This window comes from Ips typographus, linkage group LG5 (assembly GCF_016097725.1).
Source record: "Ips typographus isolate SLU linkage group LG5, UJ_Ityp_2.0, whole genome shotgun sequence".
NCBI lineage: Eukaryota > Metazoa > Arthropoda > Insecta > Coleoptera > Curculionidae > Ips > Ips typographus.
In genome coordinates this window covers 2,172,366-2,196,379 of record NC_138426.1, presented here as the reverse complement: position 1 = coordinate 2,196,379, position 24,014 = coordinate 2,172,366, and the positions used below count along the sequence as shown (strand labels likewise).

General features: G+C 33.9%; 2 protein-coding genes across 3 annotated transcripts; both read left to right on the top strand.

Moving 5' to 3' along the window:
• The first annotated feature begins 482 nt into the window (after positions 1–482).
• On the top strand, positions 483–15,498 carry LOC145729231 (uncharacterized). The gene is given in 4 exon segments (XM_081979909.1): positions 483–566; positions 1,557–1,602; positions 1,605–1,669; positions 11,057–15,498. Coding segments are annotated over 4 exon segments (690 nt in total). The 3' UTR covers positions 11,552–15,498.
• Positions 15,499–15,941: 443 nt separating this feature from the next.
• Positions 15,942–23,640, top strand: LOC145729067 (cuticle protein 8-like). 2 transcript variants are annotated; one of them, XM_081979676.1, is made up of 4 exons: positions 16,134–18,334; positions 18,441–18,500; positions 22,547–22,736; positions 23,486–23,640. In XM_081979676.1, the coding sequence occupies exons 1-4, from the start codon at positions 18,272–18,274 to the stop codon at positions 23,566–23,568; spliced, it is 396 nt and encodes a 131-aa protein (XP_081835802.1). In that variant the 5' UTR covers positions 16,134–18,271; the 3' UTR covers positions 23,569–23,640. The 2 variants fall into 2 exon arrangements, with proteins under 2 accessions (XP_081835803.1, XP_081835802.1); XM_081979677.1 differs by lacking the exon at positions 18,441–18,500 and having other exon boundaries at positions 15,942–18,334.
• Positions 23,641–24,014: the final 374 nt, after the last annotated feature.

The window sequence follows — 24,014 nt, the reverse complement described above, 5'->3', positions numbered from 1 at the left end:
TTGCTGAGGTTAATCAGTGTCTTCGATCTTGGTCCGTTAAAATTGCCGAGGAGATCTTTGGCCTGCCTCAGTCCTGGAAGTCTTTAGAGGTCTTCTTCAGCTTTATTAAGTACTTCCTGGACATGGTGCTTTTCCAAGGCTGCAGAATGGCTCTGGCCCGATCAGTGGCGCTGATGCTCCTTTTCCTGCTAGAGTATCTGCTTGTTCGTTATCCTCTACTCCGACGTGCCCCGGAACCCAGAGGAGGGTTATCTTGTTGTTCCTTACTAGATCATTGAGCTTTTCTAGGCACTCCAGAACCATCATCGAGTTGATGTTAGAAAAATGCGTAGGGAACTGGTCCATGGGAGTATTTGGTGCGAGGCCCGTAGACTCCTGCTCCAGTCCCCTCGGGAGTTTTAGATTCGTTCCTATACCATATTATGGTATTTTTTTCCAATGTTTGAATGGATTGATGGTTACAACCCCATGTCTTTCCCGCAATGTTCCTGCACACCATCAGTGATGACCTTGCCGTGCTGGCAATCTTTTCCACGCGGGGGTTCCAGATAAGTTTTGAGTGGATGGTAAGTCCTAGATTCTAAGTTTTCGTCGTTGAGACGGATATTTCTCAAGTGCTGAAGTCTTGTTCTCCTGGTGAAAGGTACCACTGTAGTTTTTGATGAGTTATTATCAATGCCACTGATAAACACCATCTTCTTGTGGTCTCTAGCTCCCTTTCTACGAGATCACAGAGGGTTCCCTCGAATTTGCCTTTGGCCATAATGACTATGTCGTCAGCATAGCCAAGACAAGTTACTCCGTTCCCGGTAAGATTCCGAGAAGTTCGTCAACTACCAGACTCCACATTAAGGGTGATGTAGGACCCCTCCTTGTGGACATCCTCGATTTGTGCTGATCTGGAAGTTGTTTCCGCCCACGTTTGTTTCTGCAGTTCTTGTGGTCAGCATTTGGCACATCCACCTGGATGTTGCATTTAAATATACAGGGTGGTCCAGTTTTATATGTCAAAAATTCACCATCCGATAGCCCATTAAAAAATAAGTTGACATGCATTATGTCATTTCCTGAAGAACGCTTCCTAAGGAAGACACAGACCTTCAATTTGCTACAACTGTCATCAGAGGAACAATAAGTACTTATGATAACAAGTGATGTGAATGATATTCGTCAAAATTTCTACGCTCACTGGATACAATTCAAAACTCACAAAAATATCTACTTAGGTTATTGTATTTTTTACTTTAAAATGGTATAAAAGGAATAAAATCATTCAAATCTGGTCATCTGTGAGGTTTATGAGGTAATTTTTGACACTGAAAATAGTAAAAACCTAGATTTTTTGACTAATCTTTACTGGCGTTTAATTTTTTAGACTATAGGTAGTGTAAATCTGATCATTCAACACTTGTAACAGTCCAAATTTCTACTGAATAGTCTAAAAACTTGTTATTTACTACTAGGAAACACTTTTGCTCAAGAGTCAACCGGTAAATTACAAAAAATTATGAATTAATTTTTTAGAGACAAACTTTCAAAGACTTTTATTATTTCAGATACTAATGATTTGGATTAATATATTGGACGTTTGCCAACCAATAATGGTGAAATTGGTACCAGCGACGAAATCATTCCATACAAAGAACCGACAAGCAGTGGCAGTATTCAGGTAAATTATTGTTATGTTATTATTATTACCTAGCTTCCTCTTCTTCTTCTTCAGTCCTCCTTTGTCCACTCCTGAACGTAGACCTCTATCATCCGCTTCCATGCATTTCTGTCTTGTGCTGTTTGAGACCATCTTTTCCCCGCAATCGGATTGATATCGTCTGTCTTGGTCGCCAATATGTTACTCGCGCTGTTCAACCATCATGGTTCTGTTGGCCACATGCCTCACCCATTTCCATTTGCTTTCCGAGATACGCTTCATGATGTCCACGACTTTAGTTCTTCGTCGGATTTTCCTCATTTCTGATTTTGTCTCTTAGATTGATTCCAAGCGTGGTGCGCTCCATTGCTCTTTGCATTACTCTCAACTGTTCAGCACTTCCCTTCGTCATTGTCACTGTTTCTAAACCTATAATCTTCATGTCTATCTGTTGTCAGGTTTTCATGTTCTTACAGCCTGAGGGTGGTCGACGGTGCTATACGTCTTTCGAAACCCCGCCTGTTCTACTGGTTGGTAGGCGTCTAGCTTGTTGGTGAGTCTGTTAGTGATAATCTTGGTTTATATAGGTGTGATAATAGACTGATTGGTCGGTAGTTCTCTATGTCGGTGTTCTCGCCCCTTTTTGAAAAGTAGAACTACTTCTGCGTTATGCCACGCATCTGGTATTCTTCCCTCATTGAGGCATTTGTTGAGAAGTACCCGCAGTGTTTTCCTCCACAGTGCTTCCACCCATTTTCAGCATTTCACAGGTGACTCCATCTTCCCCTGGGCTCTTTCTGCTCTTCATTTGTCTTAGTACTGTACGCATCTCTTGCTTTGTTGAAACGGGGATGTCATCTGACCCAACGTTGAAGATGCTGCTGCTGTGCTTGAGGCTTTATTGGGATTAGTTTGCGGTGGAAGTATATAGACCAGTGTAGAATGCATGGATATGATCAACAAAATGCCCTTCTGATATTCGATTACGTCTGATATTCGATTACCCTGTTGGGTCTTTTATTTGGTTATTCTGTGTTTTCCCGTGGACCATTTTTGATTTAGAACTCTCATATTTGCGTCTCTATAGCATTTCTCATTAGTCTGGTGTTGGGGTCTTCGGATGTCTTTTCACACTTTATTGCTAATTGTCTTATTTAGTTTTTGGTATTCTGGCGTATTTCTGTTGATGTTTCTTCTCGTTCCATTAGTGCTAGTGTGTCCGATCTATACCTTTCGTGCAAATTTTCTTCACCGTATATCATGAACCATTTTCTCGTTCAACTTGTTGATATCCATTCCCTCTAGAGTTTCCGTTGGTTCTAGTTTCTTTTTCAGCTCTCTTTGATATTCTTCCTCCTTACGACTCAATTCTTCCATGGTGGGAAATCTGTCTTGATGAATCAGTTTATTTCTTTCGACTTTGAGATTAAATGCGAACGATACTCTAACCATCCTATGGTCACTATCCTAGTGTCAAAAGGCTTTAATACACTGAAACATTAGTGCAGATTTTTCTGCTATTGGCTAGTATGTAATCTATTTCGTTCTTGGTTTTGCCGTCGGGGGCTTCTCCATTCTGGAAATAGGTATTCAAACAGTATAGGTCTTCTCTGTTTAGATATTCCAACAACATATCCCCACGTGGGTTTCTTGTGCCCAGACCGTAACTTTTCCATTAAAGTCACTACTTATAATTTTGTAGTATAACATTTCTCTGATTCCATTGCTTTTGATAGATTTTCCAGGAAAGTTTCCATCTCTTTGTCATCCGCTGTGCTTGTTGGTGCGTATCCCTGGACAAGCTGTAGTCTGTACCCCTCGTTTAGTTGAAGTATTGTGTAGATGACTCTGTCTGAGACGGAGGCAAATTTTGTTACTATATTGTTTGAGTTTCTTTATTTATGAAGAGGGGTACACCCTGTCCACTGTGATTATTCATTATTCTGGTATAGCATGGGGCCTGACTCCAAAACAGTATTCTTCTCGTTTCGCACAGCCCCAAGATATCCCATTTGATATAGTTTAATTCTTCTTCCAGTCTAGTAAGGTGGTCTATTCTGCTCATTGTTCTAAAGTTGTATGTTGCTATTTGGATACCTACGTTCCTCGACATAGTAATTCACATTACTCACCTGGGGGTAATCTCTTCAAATTCGACATCTCTGCGTGAATACTTTGAAAGGTTTATGGCATTGAAATTATTATTATTTGTAAAAAAAACAAAAAAAAAAGAAAACGACAACATTCAAGATTAAAGCAACATAATCAAGAAACAGCATCAGTTACTAGGGATTTCCTTCCTGAAGATGCGGCAACGCTGGAATTTTAGTTTCAAACATGTATCATTTTTGGTTTACTAGATACAATTTGCAAACATCTTCAAATCAACTCACACTTCACATCTTCTATCAAAGGCACAATTAGTTCAAATACTCAACAATCACCATCAGTTTGGTTTTCCTGGCCATTCTTTTGGGAATTCCCAGGTTTCGATGGTTCAAACTGATTACCACATACAAAATCGAAAGAAATTATCTACATACAATGTATTCCAATGAAAGCGAACCACTGAGTATTAGATAATGTAAGGAAGAAGTGTGGTGCAAAAAAAATTTGATACACGACAAATAATTTGGCAACGGTGTTGCCAAGTCAAAATAATTAATTAATCGGTCAAAAATAAACAATTTACATCACAAAAACAAAATTCATTTTCCATCATTATACAGGACGTTTTTTTAATGATTGCGACAGATTTTTGATCGAAAAATAATGCCAATTTGCTGTATAAACCAAAAATACAGATTTTCATTTCTTCATCTTTAGTTTACCGTTCTCTAAGTTTTAACATTTGTGACAGATATCACGTGGTTTTGAGGCAGTCACGTGACAACAGTAAAAAATATCTATCATAAAATCTCAGAAACGTGTTTTATATCAAATACTACAAGAAAACTTTTCTAAACCTGTTAGTGACGTTAGTGACATCACGTGGTTTAGAACGCTATTTAGCTAAACGGTCACGTGATAATTGTTAAAATAACTGTCATAAATCTAAGAAAAACGTCGGAGGATAATAGTTAGAGGATAATTAATTTAGCTAGGCAGTCACGTGACCTACTTAAGTAAAAAAATGACTGTTTTAAGCACTTTTTTGAAATCCTCATTAAATTTCCTATCCAATAACCTGAAAAAACAGTACAATTAGGGAGAAAAGTGGTGTGTAAGTTTGAACTGCCAGAAACACAGTTTAAAAAGACAGTCAGGAACAAATCGCCTCTAAAACCCACTTGGAGTGAAAAAATTACTATTTTAAGCACATTTTGAAATCCTCATTAAATTTTCTATACAATAACCTGAAAAAACCTGTACAATCAGAGAGAAAGATGATGCAAAGTTTGAACTACCAGAAACACAGTTTGAAAAGACAGTCAAGGACAAAATCGCCTGTAAAAACCCACTTGAAATAAGAAAATTACTATTTTAAGCACATTTTTGGAAATCTTCATTAAATTTCCTATCCAATAACCTGAGAAAACCAGTACAATCAGGGAGAAAAGTGGTGTTTAAGCTTGAACTGACAGAAACACAGTTTGAAAGGACAGTCAATGACAAAATCGCGTAGAAAACCCACTTGGAGTGACTGTTTTAAGCACTTTTTGAAATCCTTATTAAATTTTCTATCCAATACCTGAAAAAAACAGTACAATTAGGGAGAAAAGTGGTGTGTAAGTTTGAACTGCCAGAAACACAGTTTGAAAAGACAGTCAGGGACAAAATCGCCTCTAAATCGCACTTGGAGTGAGAAAATTACTGTTTTAAGCACATTTTGAAATCCTCTTTAAATTTCCTATCCAACAACCTGAAAAACTAGTACAATCAGGGAGAAAAGCGGTGTGTAAGTTAGAACTGCCAAAAACACAGTTTGAAAAGACAGTCAAGAATAAAATCGCCTAGAAAAGCCACTTGGAGTGAAAAAAATGACTGTTTTAAGCACATTTTTGAAATTCTCTTTAAAATTCCTATCCAATAATCTGAAAAAACCACTACAATCAGGGAGAAAAACGGTGTCAAACTTTGAACTGCCAGAAACACAGTTTGAAAAGACAGTCAGGGACAAAATTGCCTCTAAAACCCAGATGGAATAGGAAAATGACTGTTTTAAGCACTTTTTTAAAATCCTCATTAAATTTCCTATCCAATAACCTGAAAAAATTAGTACAATCAGGGAGAAAAGTGGTGTCAAAGTTTGAACTGCCAGAAACACAGTTTGAAAAGACAATCAGGGACAAAATCGCTGGTAAAACCCACTTGGAATAAGAAAAGATTGTTTTAAGCACATTTTTGAAATCCTCATTAAATTTCCTATCCAATAACCTGAGAAAACCAGTACAATTAGGGAGAAAAGCGGGGTTTTAACTGTCAGAAACACAGTTTGAAAAGACAGTCAAGCACAAAATCGCCTCTAAAACCCACTTGGAGTGAGAAAATTACTGTTTTAAAGCAGATTTTTGAAATCCTCATTAAATTTCCTATCCAATAACCTGAAAAAACACTACAAAACAAGTGGATTTGGCAATTTGCAGTATATAAAACATTTCACAACCCACATAATGGTAATGTTAAAAGCGGTATATGGAATATAAAAATGAAAACAGAAAGAACGGGTAGAAGAACCACAAAAACGGTGGATATACCGTTTCAACGGTAGATCTGGCAACATTGGCAAGGGAATATCATTTGATGTAAGAGTAAGAAAAGATATGTAAGAAAGTTTGTTACTGTCAATCTTTTTTCTTTCGCTTCAATTGCATAATTTAAAATAATGTAAAATAGAAAAAATTGCCACCAGAGGATCAATCATCATCATTTGCGATTTTTGCAATGTTTGATATTTTGCAAACCGATCTGTGTGTAACGAATAGATAATTATGGGTATATATTCGAAATTGATATGCAGGTGAACGTTAGCTTTCGCCACTCGCCAAATACCCATGTAGCACTAAATCTGATAATAATAAAATTAATTTACTTACTATCGGATGCTAGTGCTTGATCTGTCTGGACTACGGAAGAAACATATAGACTTTCCATTTTTAAGTAAAATAAACATTAAGAAAATAGTACTAAATTAAATTGCAATAATCTATGAGTTAATAATTATAAAGTGGTGTTTCTGATAATCACTTTAAAACCATTCACTATGTACTTTTCTACTCCTACAGAGATATTGGTTCATTCCTTAACAGTTTAGAGAACGGATAAGTAGGCAATTGCCAACGGTTGAACGAATACAGAATCCTAGACAATCTTCAGCGTGCGTAAAGAAATAGACCAATCACAGATAATCTTCAGCGTGCGTAAAGAAATAGACCAATCACGAACAATCTTCAGCGTGCTTAAAGAAATAGACCAATTACAGCTAATCTTGAACGTAAACAAAATAATTCTTCTGATTGTCATCCTCACTGACAGTTCAGGCATCAAAACATTGCATTTTGGCTTATATTTTGAGGTAATGAAAAAGCCGTTCAAGAACGTTTAAGTTTTACAATTTACAATGAATCAATCCATTCAACATCTCAACCTAAAAGACGAAGTTAATCAGCTGTCACCCGTGACAATTGTCAAATTTTTGTCCTCGTGCGATAAGGACATCTTTTTCACCCTTGTTGTACAATATACTATTTCCAATCAGTATTCTGTGAAACTATATCTCGTTTTTTAGTTTGCATTGGTAATTACAGGGAATCTCGTAAAGAACTATATCACTTGTGCTGTTAAAAAATTGTTAAATCCAACAATCATGACAGTTTGATGAAAATGTTAATTGTTTTAATACAATTTTCGAACATTGATAAATAAAATAGAATTTTTAAAAATAATAGTACAATATCAAAAAAGAAGATGGAAGAAATTCATAACAATGAAGAGGAGAAAGAAGTTTTTATTTAATTTGATTTTTTTTACTTCTTTTATTTTTTCAATCCTTTTTTTCTTTTATTTTATCAGTTTTTATGAATTTTTCATCCATTTTATTTGCATTAGTAATACTAGTAAAAATGTGACATATTTAAATTGTATTTTAATAACAGAACACCTGTCACCAGTTACAAAATGGCTTACCGATCATGTCAATTCAAAAGTGGGACGTTAAAAAAAAATTGAATTGTATACCAAAAACAATACAGTAGAAACGTGTTTTAGAAAAATATAGAAAATCGAAATTAAAAATTAATAACTGTATATTAGATTTATTAATTAAAAATACACTTTTAATTACCTTTACAAATAGTGGTTTTTATTTTAATAATTTTACTGTACATTTTTGTTTAGTTTAATGGAAATTGATGGAAGATTGAGTGCTGTACTTACAAATGTAAAAAGCATTTTCCCACCTTTTAACTGCTTGCCAACCAGTGTTGCCAAGTCTACCGTTAAAACGGTATATCTACCGTTTTTGTAGTTCGTCTACCGTTCTCCGGATTTTTGTATATAATCTACCGTTTTTACCTACGTTATTGCCATTATGTTGGTTGTGAAACTTTTCATATCCTTTTTCAGTTTATTGAATAGGAAATTTAATAAGTACTCTAAAAATGCGCTTAAAACAATTATTTCTTACTCTAAATTATTCTCTAAAACCACGTGATGTCTGTCACTATTGTCAGAATTGTCAACATTTTACTAGAATTTGCAAGAATAACACAGTTTTCGAAACAAGACGATTTTCTGTGATTTAACAGTTATTTTGACAATTATCACGTGACCGTCTAACTAAATAGTGTTCTACAATCACGTGACAACTGTCACTAATGTTAAAACTGTCAAACCATCCTCAAAAGTTGCAAAAATCAGGGTTTAGAAACGTATTATTGCAGTATTTGATATAAAACGTGTTTCTGAGAATTATGACAGTTATTTTGACAATTATCACATGACCGTCTAACTAAATAGTATTTTACAATCACGGGACAACTGTCATTAACGTCAAAACTGTCAAACAATGCTCAAAAGTTGCAAAAATCAAGATTTAAAAAGGTTTTCTTGCAGTATTTGATATAAAACGTGTTTCTGAGTTTTATGACAGTTATTTTGACAATTGTCATTTCATATTCTAGCTAAATAGTATTCTGAAATCACGTGACAACTGTCACTAACGTCAAAACTGTCAAACCATGTTCTAAGGTTGCAAAAATCAGGATTTAGAAACGTTTTATTGCAGTATTTGATATAAAACGTGTTTCTGAGATTTATGACAGTTATTTTGCCAATTATCACGTGACCGTCTAACTAAATAGTGTTCTACAATCACGTGACAACTGTCACTAACGTCAAAACTGTCAAATCATACTCTAAAGTTGCAAAAATCAGGATTTAAAAACGTTTTCTTGCAGTATTTAATATAAAACGTGTTTCTGAGATTTATGACAGTTATTTTGACAATTATCACGTGACCGTCTAGCCAAATAGTGTTCTGCAATCACGTGACAACTGTCACTAACGTTAAAACTGTCAAATCATACTCTAAAGTTGCAAAAATCAGGATTTAAAAACGTTTTCTTGCAGTATTTGATATAAAACGTGTTTCTGAGATTTATGACAGTTATTTTGCCAATTATCACGTGACCGTCTAACTAAATAGTGTTCTACAATCACGTGACAACTGTCACTAACGTCAAAACTGTCAAATCATACTCTAAAGTTGCAAAAATCAGGATTTAGAAACGTTTTCTTGCAGTATTTGATATAAAACGTGTTTCTGAGATTTATGACAGTTATTTTGCCAATTATCACGTGACCGTCTAACTAAATAGTGTTCTACAATCACGTGACAACTGTCACTAACGTCAAAACTGTCAAATCATACTCTAAAGTTGCAAAAATCAGGATTTAAAAACGTTTTCTTGCAGTATTTAATATAAAACGTGTTTCTGAGATTTATGACAGTTATTTTGACAATTATCACGTGACCGTCTAGCCAAATAGTGTTCTGCAATCACGTGACAACTGTCACTAACGTCAAAACTGTCAAATCATACTCTAAAACTGCAAAAATCAGGATTTAGAAACGTTTTCTTGCAGTATTTGATATAAAACGCGTTTTCTGAGATTTATGACAGTTATTTTGACAATTGTCACTTCATAATCTAGCTAAATAGTCTTCTGAAAGCACGTAACAACTGTCACTAACGTCAAAACTGTCAAAATGTGCTCTAACTTTGCGAAAATCAGGGATTAGAAACGTCTTCTTGCAGTATTTCATATAAAACGTGTTTCTAAGATTTATGACAGTTAGTTTGACAACTATCACGTTACCGTCTAGCTAAATAGTGTTCTACGATCACGTGACAACTGTCACTAACGTCAAACCATACTCTAAAGTGGCAAAAATCAGGATTTCTTGCAGTACTTGATATAAAACGTGTTTCTAAGATTTATGACAGTTATTTTGACAATTGTCACTTCATAGTCTGAGTAGTCTTTTTAAATCACGTGACAACTGCCACTAACGCCAAAACTGTCAAACTGTGCTTAAAAGTTGCAAAAATCAGGGGTTAGAAACGTTTTCTTGCAGTATTAAAGAGTGTTTTTGAGATTTATGATTTTTGACAATGGTCACGTGACTGCCTAGCTAAATTATCCTTTAAAAACCACGTGATATATCTGTCACTAATGTCAAAACTTAAAAAAACATTTATTAATGAAAAAATGAAAAATCTGTATTTTTGAGGTAGGGTTTTTATAGCAAATTTTTATTTTTATTTTATAGCAAAAAATCAATGATAAAAATTTTGGACAACTATTAAAAAACACCCTGATAAAATTAATGAATTTGTTTTGATCTACCGTTATCTACCGTTTTTCGAATGATTGTTCTATTGAAATCTATTGAAAAGCAACACTTAATAGCACATTGTAAGACATAAACTGTATTAAGATTATATTTTGAACCTTAATATGTATTTTTTTTTTTTCCAAAAAACATTAAAGAGACAATTCCAGTTCCCTACAGAGCAATTCTGGATGCTGAAAGCAGACAAGACTTCTACAAAATATCACCTCGGAACACACATTGAATAGTGTAGACCCAAGAGCTTTCTGCGTTCCAAATTTCAGGAAAACTTTCAAAAATTCTGAGTTAAAATGGAAAAATATGAAAACTTTGAGAAAGAAGAATTTTTTCGGTCTTTCTTGAAGGCGTTTTTCCAAAATTCATGCATTTTTTTCTAGAAAAAATCAACTCAATGCTCTTATTGTTTTCTATTACCCAATCCTTAAAGAATCTGACTAAGAGACCCCGAAAACAGACAGAATGATGTTTTTTTGATATTTACTGTATTCACATGATTGTTCTTATCTTTTACTGAAAATATACTGCAAATTTTAAAATGGTCTTTTCCTTAGGCGAGAAGCATAGTTCCTAGACTTCCAGCACCAGTAACCGAAGTGGAAGAGGACATACCTAACCCAAACCAGTACCGACCAACCATTCCGAAACAGTACCGAACCAAACTCTACTCATTCAAACAGGAGGCAAACTTAATTTTGAAGCCATCGTACCGGTTTCAGCCATCCAGCTTGGACGAATACAATCGTTACAGAATAGAGCATTCTAGGAAATTGGGCCCAGACTATAACGGTCCGCATCCTTTCGAACGACAAGCCTACGAATTCCTCAAACCTCAGCAATTTTACTGGGACTCACCTGTTAAATATGTCGAACAGAAAAAGTTGAGGGAATATCAGAACCAAAAGTTGGTTCCCCAACTTGGTGTCCTGCCTACTGTTGCTGGGGTTCGATATTACGTGCCAAACGAGTATTATTTCCAGCAGAATCAAGAAAGTTTAATAGATGAAAATTCAGTGTATGATAAAAACGAAAAAAATTATTTTGTATGAAATAAAGCAGGTTTTAGTCGAATATGAGTGTAAAAACAAAAAATCTAATTTCAGGACGTAGTTCTAGAAAATTCTTGTTTATAGAGCCATATGATTTTTCCACTACTAACTAAGAATAGAAAAATAATAATCACTCACAAAAACAAATTTTAAATTTAAATTTTCTGTAAATAATTTGTTTTTGTTCCAAAATAACTTTAATCTAGTCTTGTGGTCAAGATTAAGCTTAATCTGCGTTATACAGTGTGACCCAAATGAAACTTTGTTTAATGATCCAAATCATATGACTTGATAATTTTCAAAAATGGGTTTATTTTTACTTCTCTTTTTTGAATTTGTCAAATCACCCAGTATGCCATTTTTTTTTGCTATTTTTAAGATTTTTACTCTACACCACTGGAAAGAGGACTTTAAAACGGTTCTTTTAAGTGGTTCAACCACTCTAAACTCCCAGAAATAACTAAGTTACAGGGTGTTCAAATTTCAAACCACAATTTTAAGTGATTTGAATGAAAATTTGTTACATCAAATCAGTTTTTGATAAATTACTGAAAACAGTGAAAGTTCCAAATTTTTGCAAGAAACCAAAAATGTACCTAATTAACTCTTTAACTCAGCGCCGTAAATTTGCAGGCCTGATTTTGCTTGCAGTATACAGGGTGTGCATAAAATTATGGTAAATGACTGTTTTTGGTCACCCTCTATGCAATTTTTAAGATAGAATTTTTTACTGTTGCTGGGGTTCGATATTATGTGCCAAACGAGTATTATTTCCAGCAGAATCAAGAAAGTTTAATAGATGAAAATTCAGTGTATGATAAAAACGAAAAAAATTATTTTGTATGAAATAAAGCAGGTTTTAGTCGAATATGAGTGTAAAAACAAAAAATCTAATTTCAGGACGTAGTTCTAGAAAATTTTTGTTTAGAGAGCCATATGATTTCTCCACTACTATAACTAAGAATAGAAAAATGATAGTCACTCACAAAAACAAATTTTAAATTTAATTTTTTTGTAAATAATTTGTTTTTTGTTATTTCCAAAATAACTTTCTAGTTAAACTAACAAGTTCAAAATAACAATCTAGTCTTGTGGTCAAGATTAAGCTTAATCTGCGTTATACAGTGTGACCCAAATAAAACTTTGAAAATACACATTTTGATTATAAATCTTGGCAAGTGATTTTTATGGAAAATAATGATATTGGATAAAGAAGCATACTATTTGTTTAATGATCCAAATCTAGACTTTGGTAATTTTCAAAAATGGGTTTATTTTTACTTCTCTTTTTTGAATTTGTATCACCCTGTACGCAATTTTTAAGATAGAATTTTTTACTCTACACCACTGGAAAGAGGAATTCAATACGGTTCTTTTAAGTGGTTGAACCACTCTAAACTCCCAGAAATAACTGAGTTACAAGGTGTTCAAATTTCAAACCACAACTTTAACTGATTTGAACGAAAATTTGTTACTTCAAACCATTTTTCGATAAATTACACAAAAACAGTAAAAGTTACGAAAATTTTGCCAGAAACCAAAAATGTATCTAATTAACTCTTTAACTCAACACCGTAAGTTTGCGGGCCCGATTTTGCTTACAGTATACAGGGTGTGCATGAGATTATGGTGAATGACTGTTTTTGGTCACCCTGTACGCAATTTGTACGATAGAATTTTTTACTCTACACCAATGGAAAGAGGAATTCAAAACGGTTCTTTTAAGTGGTTGAACCATTTTAAACTCCCAGAAATAACTGAGTTACAGGGTGTTCAAATTTTAAGCCACAATTTTAACTAATTTGAATGAAAATGTGTTACATCAAACCAGTTTTTGATAAATTACTCGAAAACACTGAAAGTTACGAAAATTTTGCAATAAACCAAAAATGTACCTAATTAACTCTTTAACTCAGCGCCGTAAATTTGCGGCCCTGATTTTGCTGGCACTATACAGGGTGTGCATGAAATTATGGTGAATGAAAGTGATACTTTCCCGCGCACAACTGCCGTTGAAAACTGGAACACTTGTGCGGAAACTAACATTTCCAACGCGGTTTTGCTCGCGGAAAAGTGCTAATTAAGCACGGTAGTAGAAAAAACTAATTTTCCGCCCTCAAATTATTGCAGTAAAGTACGCTTTACCGCCCGCTACAAACTTACCGCCCTGTATAACGCAGATTAGGCTTTTTACTTAAATTGGATATTATTTCAAAAGAAAATGAGGTAGAAACTTGAAAATGTTTATGTTTTCCGTATTGCTCATGAGGGCGCCCCTTTTTCTAACAAAATTAACAAATTTGCTTGCCTTTTTTTCCATTTTTAATTCCTTCCTGACTTTCTAAATCCATTAAACTTACCAAAATGTATGTGAAATTTGTTGTAAGCGGCGTTTTCTATGAGCAACACGATTTTGGAAATAATGGCAAAAACTAACTAATATTTTAACTTTCAACACCCTGTATATTCAAAACTATCAAAATTCGGATCAGGCATGTTTGCATCATTCACCAGCACTTCAGGTGTAGCACTTTTTTTAAAAATTTTCAATATCTTCAGTAAAAAGCTCATGCTACGTTCAAATTTGACAGTTGACGACCAAAAGTGATTGAAATGAAAAGATAGCTCAGATCGTAAGCTTTCCAAAAATATGCTCATTTAAGTTAATCGGCTGCACCGTTTGGCCGCTAGAGGGCGTCAAAGTCAAGCTTTACAAACCTTCCAAGTGATTCAACTCACTTTTGCTTTAACCTAAATTAATTCGGTTATTTGAACAGTTACGACAAAAGGTCACTGAAGGTAAAATATAGTCCAGACCAAAGGCTTTTCAACGGTATATTCAAAAAAGGTCTTGGTGTGATTGTTTAACCGCTAGAGGGCGTCAAAGTGTTTGACAGTTTTGACCATTTTTGCTTTTTACACACTTTTTACAATCTTCCTGAAAGACCCTCCCCCAAGACTGATAGAGCAAAAACAGTTGATCGATACAGACATTTTACATGGAGTAGGACTAGAATTTGAGGACTAGAATAACATCCCATTTAAGAAATTATCAATTTGGTTTCTTGCTCAAATTTGGAACACCCTGTATACTAATAAATTAGGGAAGTTAAAGGTCATACCACACTAATTTCTTGCCAAATTATAGGCAGAGTTCTTAAAACAAGTGATTTTTTTGTGAGTGACTAAATTGTATTAAAGTTTAATACTTTGCTGATGAATTCCATTACCAAACATTTAGCTAAGATTATTGTAGTAAACTTTAATGTTTAAGTAGTAGTGGGAAAAACGACATAGCGTTTAAGTAAGTAATAGTTAACATGACTTTGACAGTCAGCATAAATGCTGTACTAGTTGACGTCTTTGAAAATGACTTTTTAATTAACTTTTTTATTAGTTAATACACTAGTTGGTTAAATAACTCTAAATCACCTGTAGCAACTAACTTTCTTTAATCCTCCAAAAATAAAACTTTTTGAAAATTTAAAATATTTAAAACACTACAGTTAGTTAAGGTATATTATATTGTTAATAAAAAAATTTAAATTTTGATAAAAAATAGGATGTTTCATTAAAAAAACGTACGTTATGTTTATTACATTTTCTGGAACCATTCTGTAGAGCAAAACATAATTTTGGATCAACATTCTCTAAAATTTTCAAATAGCTACTAGTTAAGGTGGTAAATAAAAATAAGATAAAACAAAATGTCACTAGTAAATCCTCTTTTAGCTAGTAGTAAGGATTAAATACTTTAAGGTAATTTTAATTAAAACTCAAAGTTAATTTAAGCGAGGAATATAATTATCATGTCTTATTATGTATAGTTTTTGTGGTTTGAACTTGACCAGTATTTCTATAGATAAGGACTAGTCATTCGAAGTAGATGTAAATAGTGGCAATAATAGTTTTAATAGCTGAGGTTTAATATACGTATATCTATAATATTGTGCCTTAAAAGTATCCAACAGCAAAACACTCATTATCACACTAGTGCGATAAAATCTCTCATTACGTAAAGTTGTAGTTCAAGATGACCAATATCTGTGTGAATTGTAGATAAAGAATTGCACCTACATTACCCATGTCATCATCATCATCATTATGGCGTTACAGCTCTGGGTGGGCCTTTCTGTGAGACGCCTTCCTTCGTCATCCACTTCCCATCACCATCTCCATTCACTTCATCATCCAATCACTTTCCTATTCGTTTGTCTAGAAGGGCATTCATTTGCATCACATGTCCCATCCATCTAAGTCTCCCTATTTTTATTGATCTTACCATATCCGGCCCCTGATAAATTCTGTAGAGCTCGAAATTGTAACTGAATCGCCTCGAAAGATCCTTAGCATCTTTCGTTCGAAGCATCCAAATCCAGCTTCGTCCTTTTTAGTGAACATCCAGATTTCAGAGCCATACATTAGCACTGGCTTGATTAGCGTCTTCTAAAGCTTACACTTTGTTGTTCTCTGGGATTTTAGCTGAGGCATTAGTGCGAAAAGCACTAAGAATTCTCCTACGTATCTCTTCACGAGGTATTCTTGTCTCTGGTTACCAGGGATCATACAAATATACAAATTGGTCGACGGATTCTATTACATCGTCATCAATACTCACGTCGGTCTTGTTCTGCTGTTGCCAGCATATATTTCGTCTTCTTCATGTTGAGCGACAGTCAGTTTTGCTGCATCTTTGCTAATTACTGTTTCAGATCTACTTATTATGTCAGTATCGTCAGCATAAGCAAGAATTTGGCACGACTTATTAAACATTGAATTATTTTTCATTATCTATCTTGTTCATGACTACTCTACCTAATCGTTATAATACATCTCTCTTTGTGGATATCAGTTCTCCAAGCACATACTTACATTGAGTTGTCCTGGGTTTGAAGCTGCTTCTATTAACATTGACTTTTCTGTAAAATCTTCTCTGATCAATTGTTCTATTTCTCCCAGTTCTTCGCTCATCCATTTTCTTTTCTTCTGTCTATGCATTCGTTTTTCTGTTCTTGGCAATTCCCAAACTTAAGGCAGATCGACATTTTGTTCATTCCAGTGAATGCCGCCTACTCAGTAGGTATCTAAAGAGAATTTTGCTTGAAATGTATGACCGCCTAGATCACCAAATTTGAGGCTTTGAAATTAATATTTACTTGAAATTGTAGTTTTCTTTAATAATTAATGGCTGCCAAACTGTTCAAGTTAACCATACAACGTGTTACATGAAATGTGAACAGAATGAGAGAACAAATGTCATTGAAACATAGTCATTCCATAAGAAAAAAACATGATGGTGGAACTCACAATATGAAGAAGCTGCAAGCAACAGAAGAACTACCCTACAAAACACCAGCACTACAACCAGACTATTCAGGAAATTAGAGTCTTTGAATAGACATACTCGTATTGGTGGGGTTTGGAAGGTTGTGAAGAAATTTAATAACAGTTCATTAACATCTACACCAGATATTGAAAATGCAGAGGATGTTTGGAAGGATATTTTTAACAGGCTTGCTCCTCCATACGTAATAAATACACCATCTACTAGAAATGCTAGTGCCAATGGTATCCACAAAGATTGCACAAAGGAGGAACTGGACTCCATAATGGGGAAAATCTAGATGAATGGTGCCGTTTGGCAGGACTGAGTATCAATCCAGAGAAGGCCCAGCTTCATGTTGCATTATCAACTAGGAGGAGGAGTATTCCAGGTGAATTGGAAACCTTTTTGATTGCTCCCATTGTCAAGATTGGAAAGGATCCAGGTTTAGCGCAGAATTACAGCAAAGATTCTGGAGAATCTTATGAAGCAGAGAATGGAATGTAGTATTGCAAGTAGTTGTATGTTGTCGGAAGAAGTCACTGGTTTTCGTAGAGGTGAATAATCGTACTGTGCTGTCATCTGACATGTACAGAGCCTTCACAGAGGGTAATGTTTTGGTAGCTGTTTTTGTTGCTTATGACAAAATACACAAGGGAGTAAGTATCAATACTTCAAACTTTGAGAGGACGAAAGATTGCAATCAGAACAAGGAGTGGTAATGTTTATGGTGGCCATTATGCTCATAGGGGATTACTGCAGGGATCACCATGGAGTCCGTTACTTTTCATCACTTATACTAGATCCTTCAAAGACAACCTAGTTGAAGACACCAGCGTTCTGCAATATGCAGATGACATGGTATTTACTGTAGTGGAAAGGAGATTGATGATATTAATAAATATTGAATATTGAGCAGATCAGTCAACGGAAGAGACCAAAGCTATGGTATTGAGTAGAGGAAGGAGGAACGTTAATGGAAGGCTTCAATTCAGTAGTAAATACATTGATTTTACTATGCAACACACATTTCTAACTAAATTATCGCAATTTTAATAATATTACATGAGACATCCTACAAAACGGTTTTGACAAAAAGTCTCTGTTGATGTAATTTGGTAACTCGTCATTAAAACTCCAACTGGTACATTTGATGACACTAATTGGAACTAAACAATTTTTCAACTTATTAGGCCACTCATCTCTCACCGACAATCATTCTTCTATATCTGTCTCACCTATAGAGACTCATTTGGTGCAAATTATGGCGCTACTAACATTTAACTGCTCTTTATTTGGTAAGATAGAATGTTGTTTTAAAATGTGTCTTGTTTTCGGCGATGGGGATCACATACGTGTACAACTTAGATTTAATTGATATATTTCAGTAGTGTTTCATGTGTGCGTTATGTGAACCTAATTCATTTTGTTCAGTTTGTTCATCAGTCATGAATTTTTTGGTAAGTTTCAAGAATCTCTCAGAAATAACCTCAACACATTATACTTGAATGATTTATGTTAATTAGTTTTAACACAGTAACTATTATTGCTAAATTGTCAATACAGTTTCAGATCAGCACGTTTGCATTATTCTATTCTCTGCTTCAGCATGTATCTTCACTTGAGGTAAGTTGATATACAAGGTAATCAATGGCGTCCAAGCTCTTCAATACGTCGCCTTGGTGGGAGACTTCTAAACTTCAACAGAGTTTAATCTTTAACAGAGTTAGTAGCAAAATAAATTTTTTTAATATTGGCAACATTGTTGATATGAGGTGAAAAGGTGTGTTAACTCCAACTTGAAAAGTATGAGACATGAAAGTGCCACATTACTGTGTTTCTGGCAGTTCAAACTTTGACACCACTTTTCTTCCTGACTTTACCTAAATTTGTAGTGTTTTATGTCATTTAGATAGGAAATTTCAAAAATGTGCTTAAAACAGTCATTTTCTCACTACGAAACTAAGTGGGTTTGACAGGCGATTTTGTCCCTGACTGTCCTTTCGAACTGTGTTTCTGGCAGGTCAAATTTTGACACCACTTTTCTTCCTGACTTTACTTGATTTTGTAGTGTTTTTTTATGTCATTGGATAGAAAATTTAATGAAGATTCCAAAAATGTGCTTAAAACAGTCATTTTCTCACTACGAAACTAAGTGGGTTTGACAGGCGATTTTGTCCCTGACTGTCCTTTCGAACTGTGTTTCTGGCAGGTCAAATTTTGACACCATTTTTCTCCCTGAGTTTTCATAATTTTGTAGTGCTTTTTTAGGTCATTGAATAGAAAATTTAATGAGAATTCCAAAAATGTGCTTAAAACAGTAATTTCCTCACTACAAGTGGGTTTTACAGGCAATCTTGTCCCTGACTGTCCTTTCAAACTACATTTCTGGCAGTTTAAACTTTGACACCACTTTTTTCCTGTTTTTACTTGATTTTGTAGTGTTTTTTTATGTCATTAGGTAAGAAATTTAATGAAGATTCCAAAAATGTGCTTAAAACACTAATTTTCCCACTCGAAGTCAGTTTTACAGGCGATTTTGTCCCTGACTGTCCTTTCAAACTACATTTCTGGCAGTACAAACTTTGACACCACTTTTTTTCCTGTTTTTACTTGATTTTGTAGTGTTTTTTTATGTCATTAGGTAAGAAATTTAATGAAGATTCCAAAAATGTGCTTAAAACACTAATTTTCCCACTCGAAGTCAGTTTTACAGGCGATTTTGACCCTGACTGTCCTTTCAAACTACATTTCTGACAGTTCAAACTTTGACACCACTTTTTTCCTAACTTTACTTGATTTTGTAGTGTTTTTTATGCCATTAGGTAAGAAATTTAATAAGAAATCCAAAAATGTGCTTAAAACAGTAATTTTCTCACTCGAAGTCAGTTTTATAAGCGATTTTGTCCCTGACTGTCCTTTCCAACTACATTTCTGGCAGTTCGAACTTTGACGCCACTTTTTTCCTAACTTTACTTGATTTTGTAGTGTTTTTTTATGTCATTACTTGAGAAATTTAATGAAGATTTCAAAAATGTGCTTAAAACAGTAATTTTCGCACTCAAAGTCAGTTTTACAGGTGATTTTGTCCCTGACTGTCCTTTCAATCTACATTTCTGGCAGTTCAAATTTTGACACCACTTTTTTCCTGTTTTTACTTGATTTTGTTGTGCTTTTTTATGTCATTGAATAGAAAATTTAATGAGGAATCCAAAAATGTGCCTAAAGTAGTAATTTTCCCACTCGAAGTCAGTTTTAAGGGCGATTTTGTCCCTGACTGTCCTTTCAAACTACATTTCTGGCAGTTTAAATTTTGACACCACTTTTTTTTCTGTTTTTAATTGATTTTGTAGTGTTTTTTTATGTCATCAGGTAAGAAATTGAATGAAGATTCCAAAAATGTGCTTAAAACAGTAATTTTCCCACTCGAAGTCAGTTTTACAGGCGATTTTGTCCCTGACTGTCCTTTCAAACTGTGTTTCTGACAGTTCACATTTTGACACCACTTTTTTTCCTGACTTTACCTGATTTTATAGTGTTTTTTTCATAATTGGATAGAAAATTTAATAAAGAATCCAAAAATATGCTTAAAACAGACATTTCCTCACTACAAGTGGGTTTCACAGGCGATTTTGTCCCTGACTGTCTTTTCAAACTACATTTCTGGCAGTTCAAACTTTGACACCACTTTTTTTCCTGTTTTCACTTGATTTTGTAGTGTTTTTTTATCTCATTAGGTAAGAAATTTAATGAGGTTTCCAAAAATGTGCTTAAAGCAGTCATTTTCTCACTCGAAGTCAGTTTTATAGGCGATTTTGTCACTGACTGTCCTTTCAAACTACATTTCTGGCAGTTCAAACTTTGATACCACTTTTTTTCTTGTTCTTACTTAATTTTGTAGTGTGTTTTTATGTCATTAGGTAAGAAATTTAATGGGGATTCCAAAAATGTGCTTAAAACATTAATTTTCTCACTTGAAGTCAGTTTTACAGGCGATTTGTCCCTGATTGTTCTTTCAAACTACATTTCTGGCAGTTCAAACTTTGACACCACTTTTTTGCTGTTTTTACTTGATTTTCTAGTGTTTTTTTATGTCATTAGGTAAGAAATTTAATGGGGATTCCAAAAATGTGCTTAAAACATTAATTTTCTCACTTGAAGTCAGTTTTACAGGCGATTTTGTCCCTGATTGTTCTTTCAAACTACATTTCTGGCAGTTCAAACTTTGACACCACTTTTTTGCTGTTTTTACTTGATTTTCTAGTGTTTTTTTATGTCATTAGGTATGAAATTTAATGGGGATTCCAAAAATGTGCTTAAAACATTAATTTTCTCACTTGAAGTCAGTTTTACAGGCGATTTTGTCCCTGACTGTTCTTTCAAACTACATTTCTGGCAGTTCAAACTTTGACACCACTTTTTTGCTGTTTTTACTTGATTTTCTAGTGTTTTTTTATGTCATTAGGTAAGAAATTTAATGGGGATTCCAAAAATGTGCTTAAAACATTAATTTTCTCACTTGAAGTCAGTTTTACAGGCGATTTTGTCCCTGACTGTTCTTTCAAACTACATTTCTGGCAGTTCAAACTTTGACACCACTTTTTTGCTGTTTTTACTTGATTTTCTAGTGTTTTTTTATGTCATTAGGTAAGAAATTTAATGGGGATTCCAAAAATGTGCTTAAAACATTAATTTTCTCACTTGAAGTCAGTTTTACAGGCGATTTTGTCCCTGACTGTTCTTTCAAACTACATTTCTGGCAGTTCAAACTTTGACACCACTTTTTTGCTGTTTTTACTTGATTTTCTAGTGTTTTTTTATGTCATTAGGTATGAAATTTAATGGGGATTCCAAAAATGTGCTTAAAACATTAATTTTCTCACTTGAAGTCAGTTTTACAGGCGATTTTGTCCCTGACTGTTCTTTCAAACTACATTTCTGGCAGTTCAAACTTTGACACCACTTTTTTGCTGTTTTTACTTGATTTTCTAGTGTTTTTTTATGTCATTAGGTAAGAAATTTAATGGGGATTCCAAAAATGTGCTTAAAACATTAATTTTCTCACTTGAAGTCAGTTTTACAGGCGATTTTGTCCCTGACTGTTCTTTCAAACTACATTTCTGGCAGTTCAAACTTTGACACCACTTTTTTGCTGTTTTTACTTGATTTTCTAGTGTTTTTTTATGTCATTAGGTAAGAAATTTAATGGGGATTCCAAAAATGTGCTTAAAACATTAATTTTCTCACTTGAAGTCAGTTTTACAGGCGATTTTGTCCCTGACTGTTCTTTCAAACTACATTTCTGGCAGTTCAAACTTTGACACCACTTTTTTGCTGTTTTTACTTGATTTTCTAGTGTTTTTTTATGTCATTAGGTAAGAAATTTAATGGGGATTCCAAAAATGTGCTTAAAACAGTAATTTTCTAACTCCAAGTGGGTTTTTGCAAGCGATTTTGTCCCTGACTGTCCTTTCAAACTGTGTTTGTGAAACTTTCAACTTTAAAACTCCATTCAAAATAACGTTCTGATGGTCACAAAAGAATTCCTAACAACGTACTGAAGAGCTTTAGCGCCATTTTCGATTTACCCTGTATATAGGTACTTTTGCATCTCAATTAACTTTATATTTTCTACCACAAAAAATGGTAATAATCCCTAATAAAATTTTCAGGCGTCTTATCGATTTAGCTACGTCATAAACACTGATGAAGTTATCAGCCAACATACTGAAGAAGCCTCAAACGACGTAATAACTGGGCACTACAGCTTTTTGCAACCAGACGGCCTAATTCGGTTTGTGAGATATAAGGCAGAGGATGAAAAAGGATTTAGAGTGCAAATTGTTTATCGAAAACCGACCGGTAAGTTTCCCTAACAATTATATTAGTGGAAGAATGTAAGTTAAATTAAAATTTGTCATTCATCTATAAAAAGGTTTCTTAATAGTAAATTACGTAAGTAGTGCTGTAAGAAGCATTTTACGCACGATAGGGAAAAAGTTAGTTGTAATTCCATGAGTGCGTAAAATGTCTTAGAGCACGTGTGACGTATTATACTTTACCTACGACCAAATGGAAAGTCCTGTTTTCGCAATTTATATAATTCAGAGTAACTTTTCATTAAAAAAGTATATTTTTAACGTATCGACATCATATTTGTACTAATCATAGGTATTATGCCACTAAAGAAAAAAATAATAACGTAAAATTCACAAATCATGTTACTTAAATAATTATTGATGTGATTCTTAAAATAATTATTTATGGTGACATTACAGTTATTAATAAGGAAGGGAAAACTTTCAGTAATGTTACTTGATGTGTTTGCTATTGCAGATAATATTCTAGACGAAGTGGTTAGTTACTTAAAACTGTATGAACAATGCATTACGCGAAGATCTTCATCTAATATACTCTGATAAAGGAAGAAATGTAAACAAAATCAATTTTTACCAAAATTGTCCGTGTTTTTTACAACTGTGCGTAAAAAGGTTTATTACGTAACGGAAAACTATGCGTAAATAGCTATTTACACTGAAGTCGTAGGTAAAGTTATTTATTATTGAAAATAAAACATGATTTTATTTCTAATACTTAAACTCTCTTTTCAGACGGTCCAAAAAGCTTACTCAAATACCCAAGGGACTTTCAACATCCTGTCAAATTTTTCAACCCCATTGGCCAGATTGTATAAAACTTTTATAAAGTATAATTTATTTGTATGAAATTAATTAACGAATAAATACTTGGCGTGTGCCATTTGTGTATAAAGTAATTTTTCTACGATTGTTTAAGATTATGCTTATTTTATCACTAGTTAAAATAATGTTAAAAATAATAAAAATGATAAATAAAAAATGAATAATAAAAAATGTTAAATTTGTTCAAGAATACGCATCCAGAAAACTGCCTTCGTCTAACGAATGTAAGTACAATCTGTTTAATTATTGTAATGTTTTGTGCATGTAAAAAGTACTGATCGCAAATGATCCAAGTCAATTTTTATACAATTTGACGGTTTTTTAACGTTTTTACTTGGAAAATCAACTAGAATAACTGCAAATGGTCCAGTAAGTCAATGTTTATTAAATTTGACTGTTTTTCCATGTTGACTATAATGACCGAAAACGATCCAGCAAG

Coding starts and splice junctions, on each gene's coding strand:
- LOC145729067 (XM_081979676.1), top strand. CDS start 18,272: ATGTGTGCGTTATGTGAACCTAATTCATTTTGTTCAGTTTGTTCATCA. Junction 18,335..18,440: donor CATCAGTCATGAATTTTTTG/GTAAGTTTCAAG, acceptor TTGTCAATACAG/TTTCAGATCAGCACGTTTGC. Junction 22,737..23,485: donor TGTTTATCGAAAACCGACCG/GTAAGTTTCCCT, acceptor CTCTCTTTTCAG/ACGGTCCAAAAAGCTTACTC.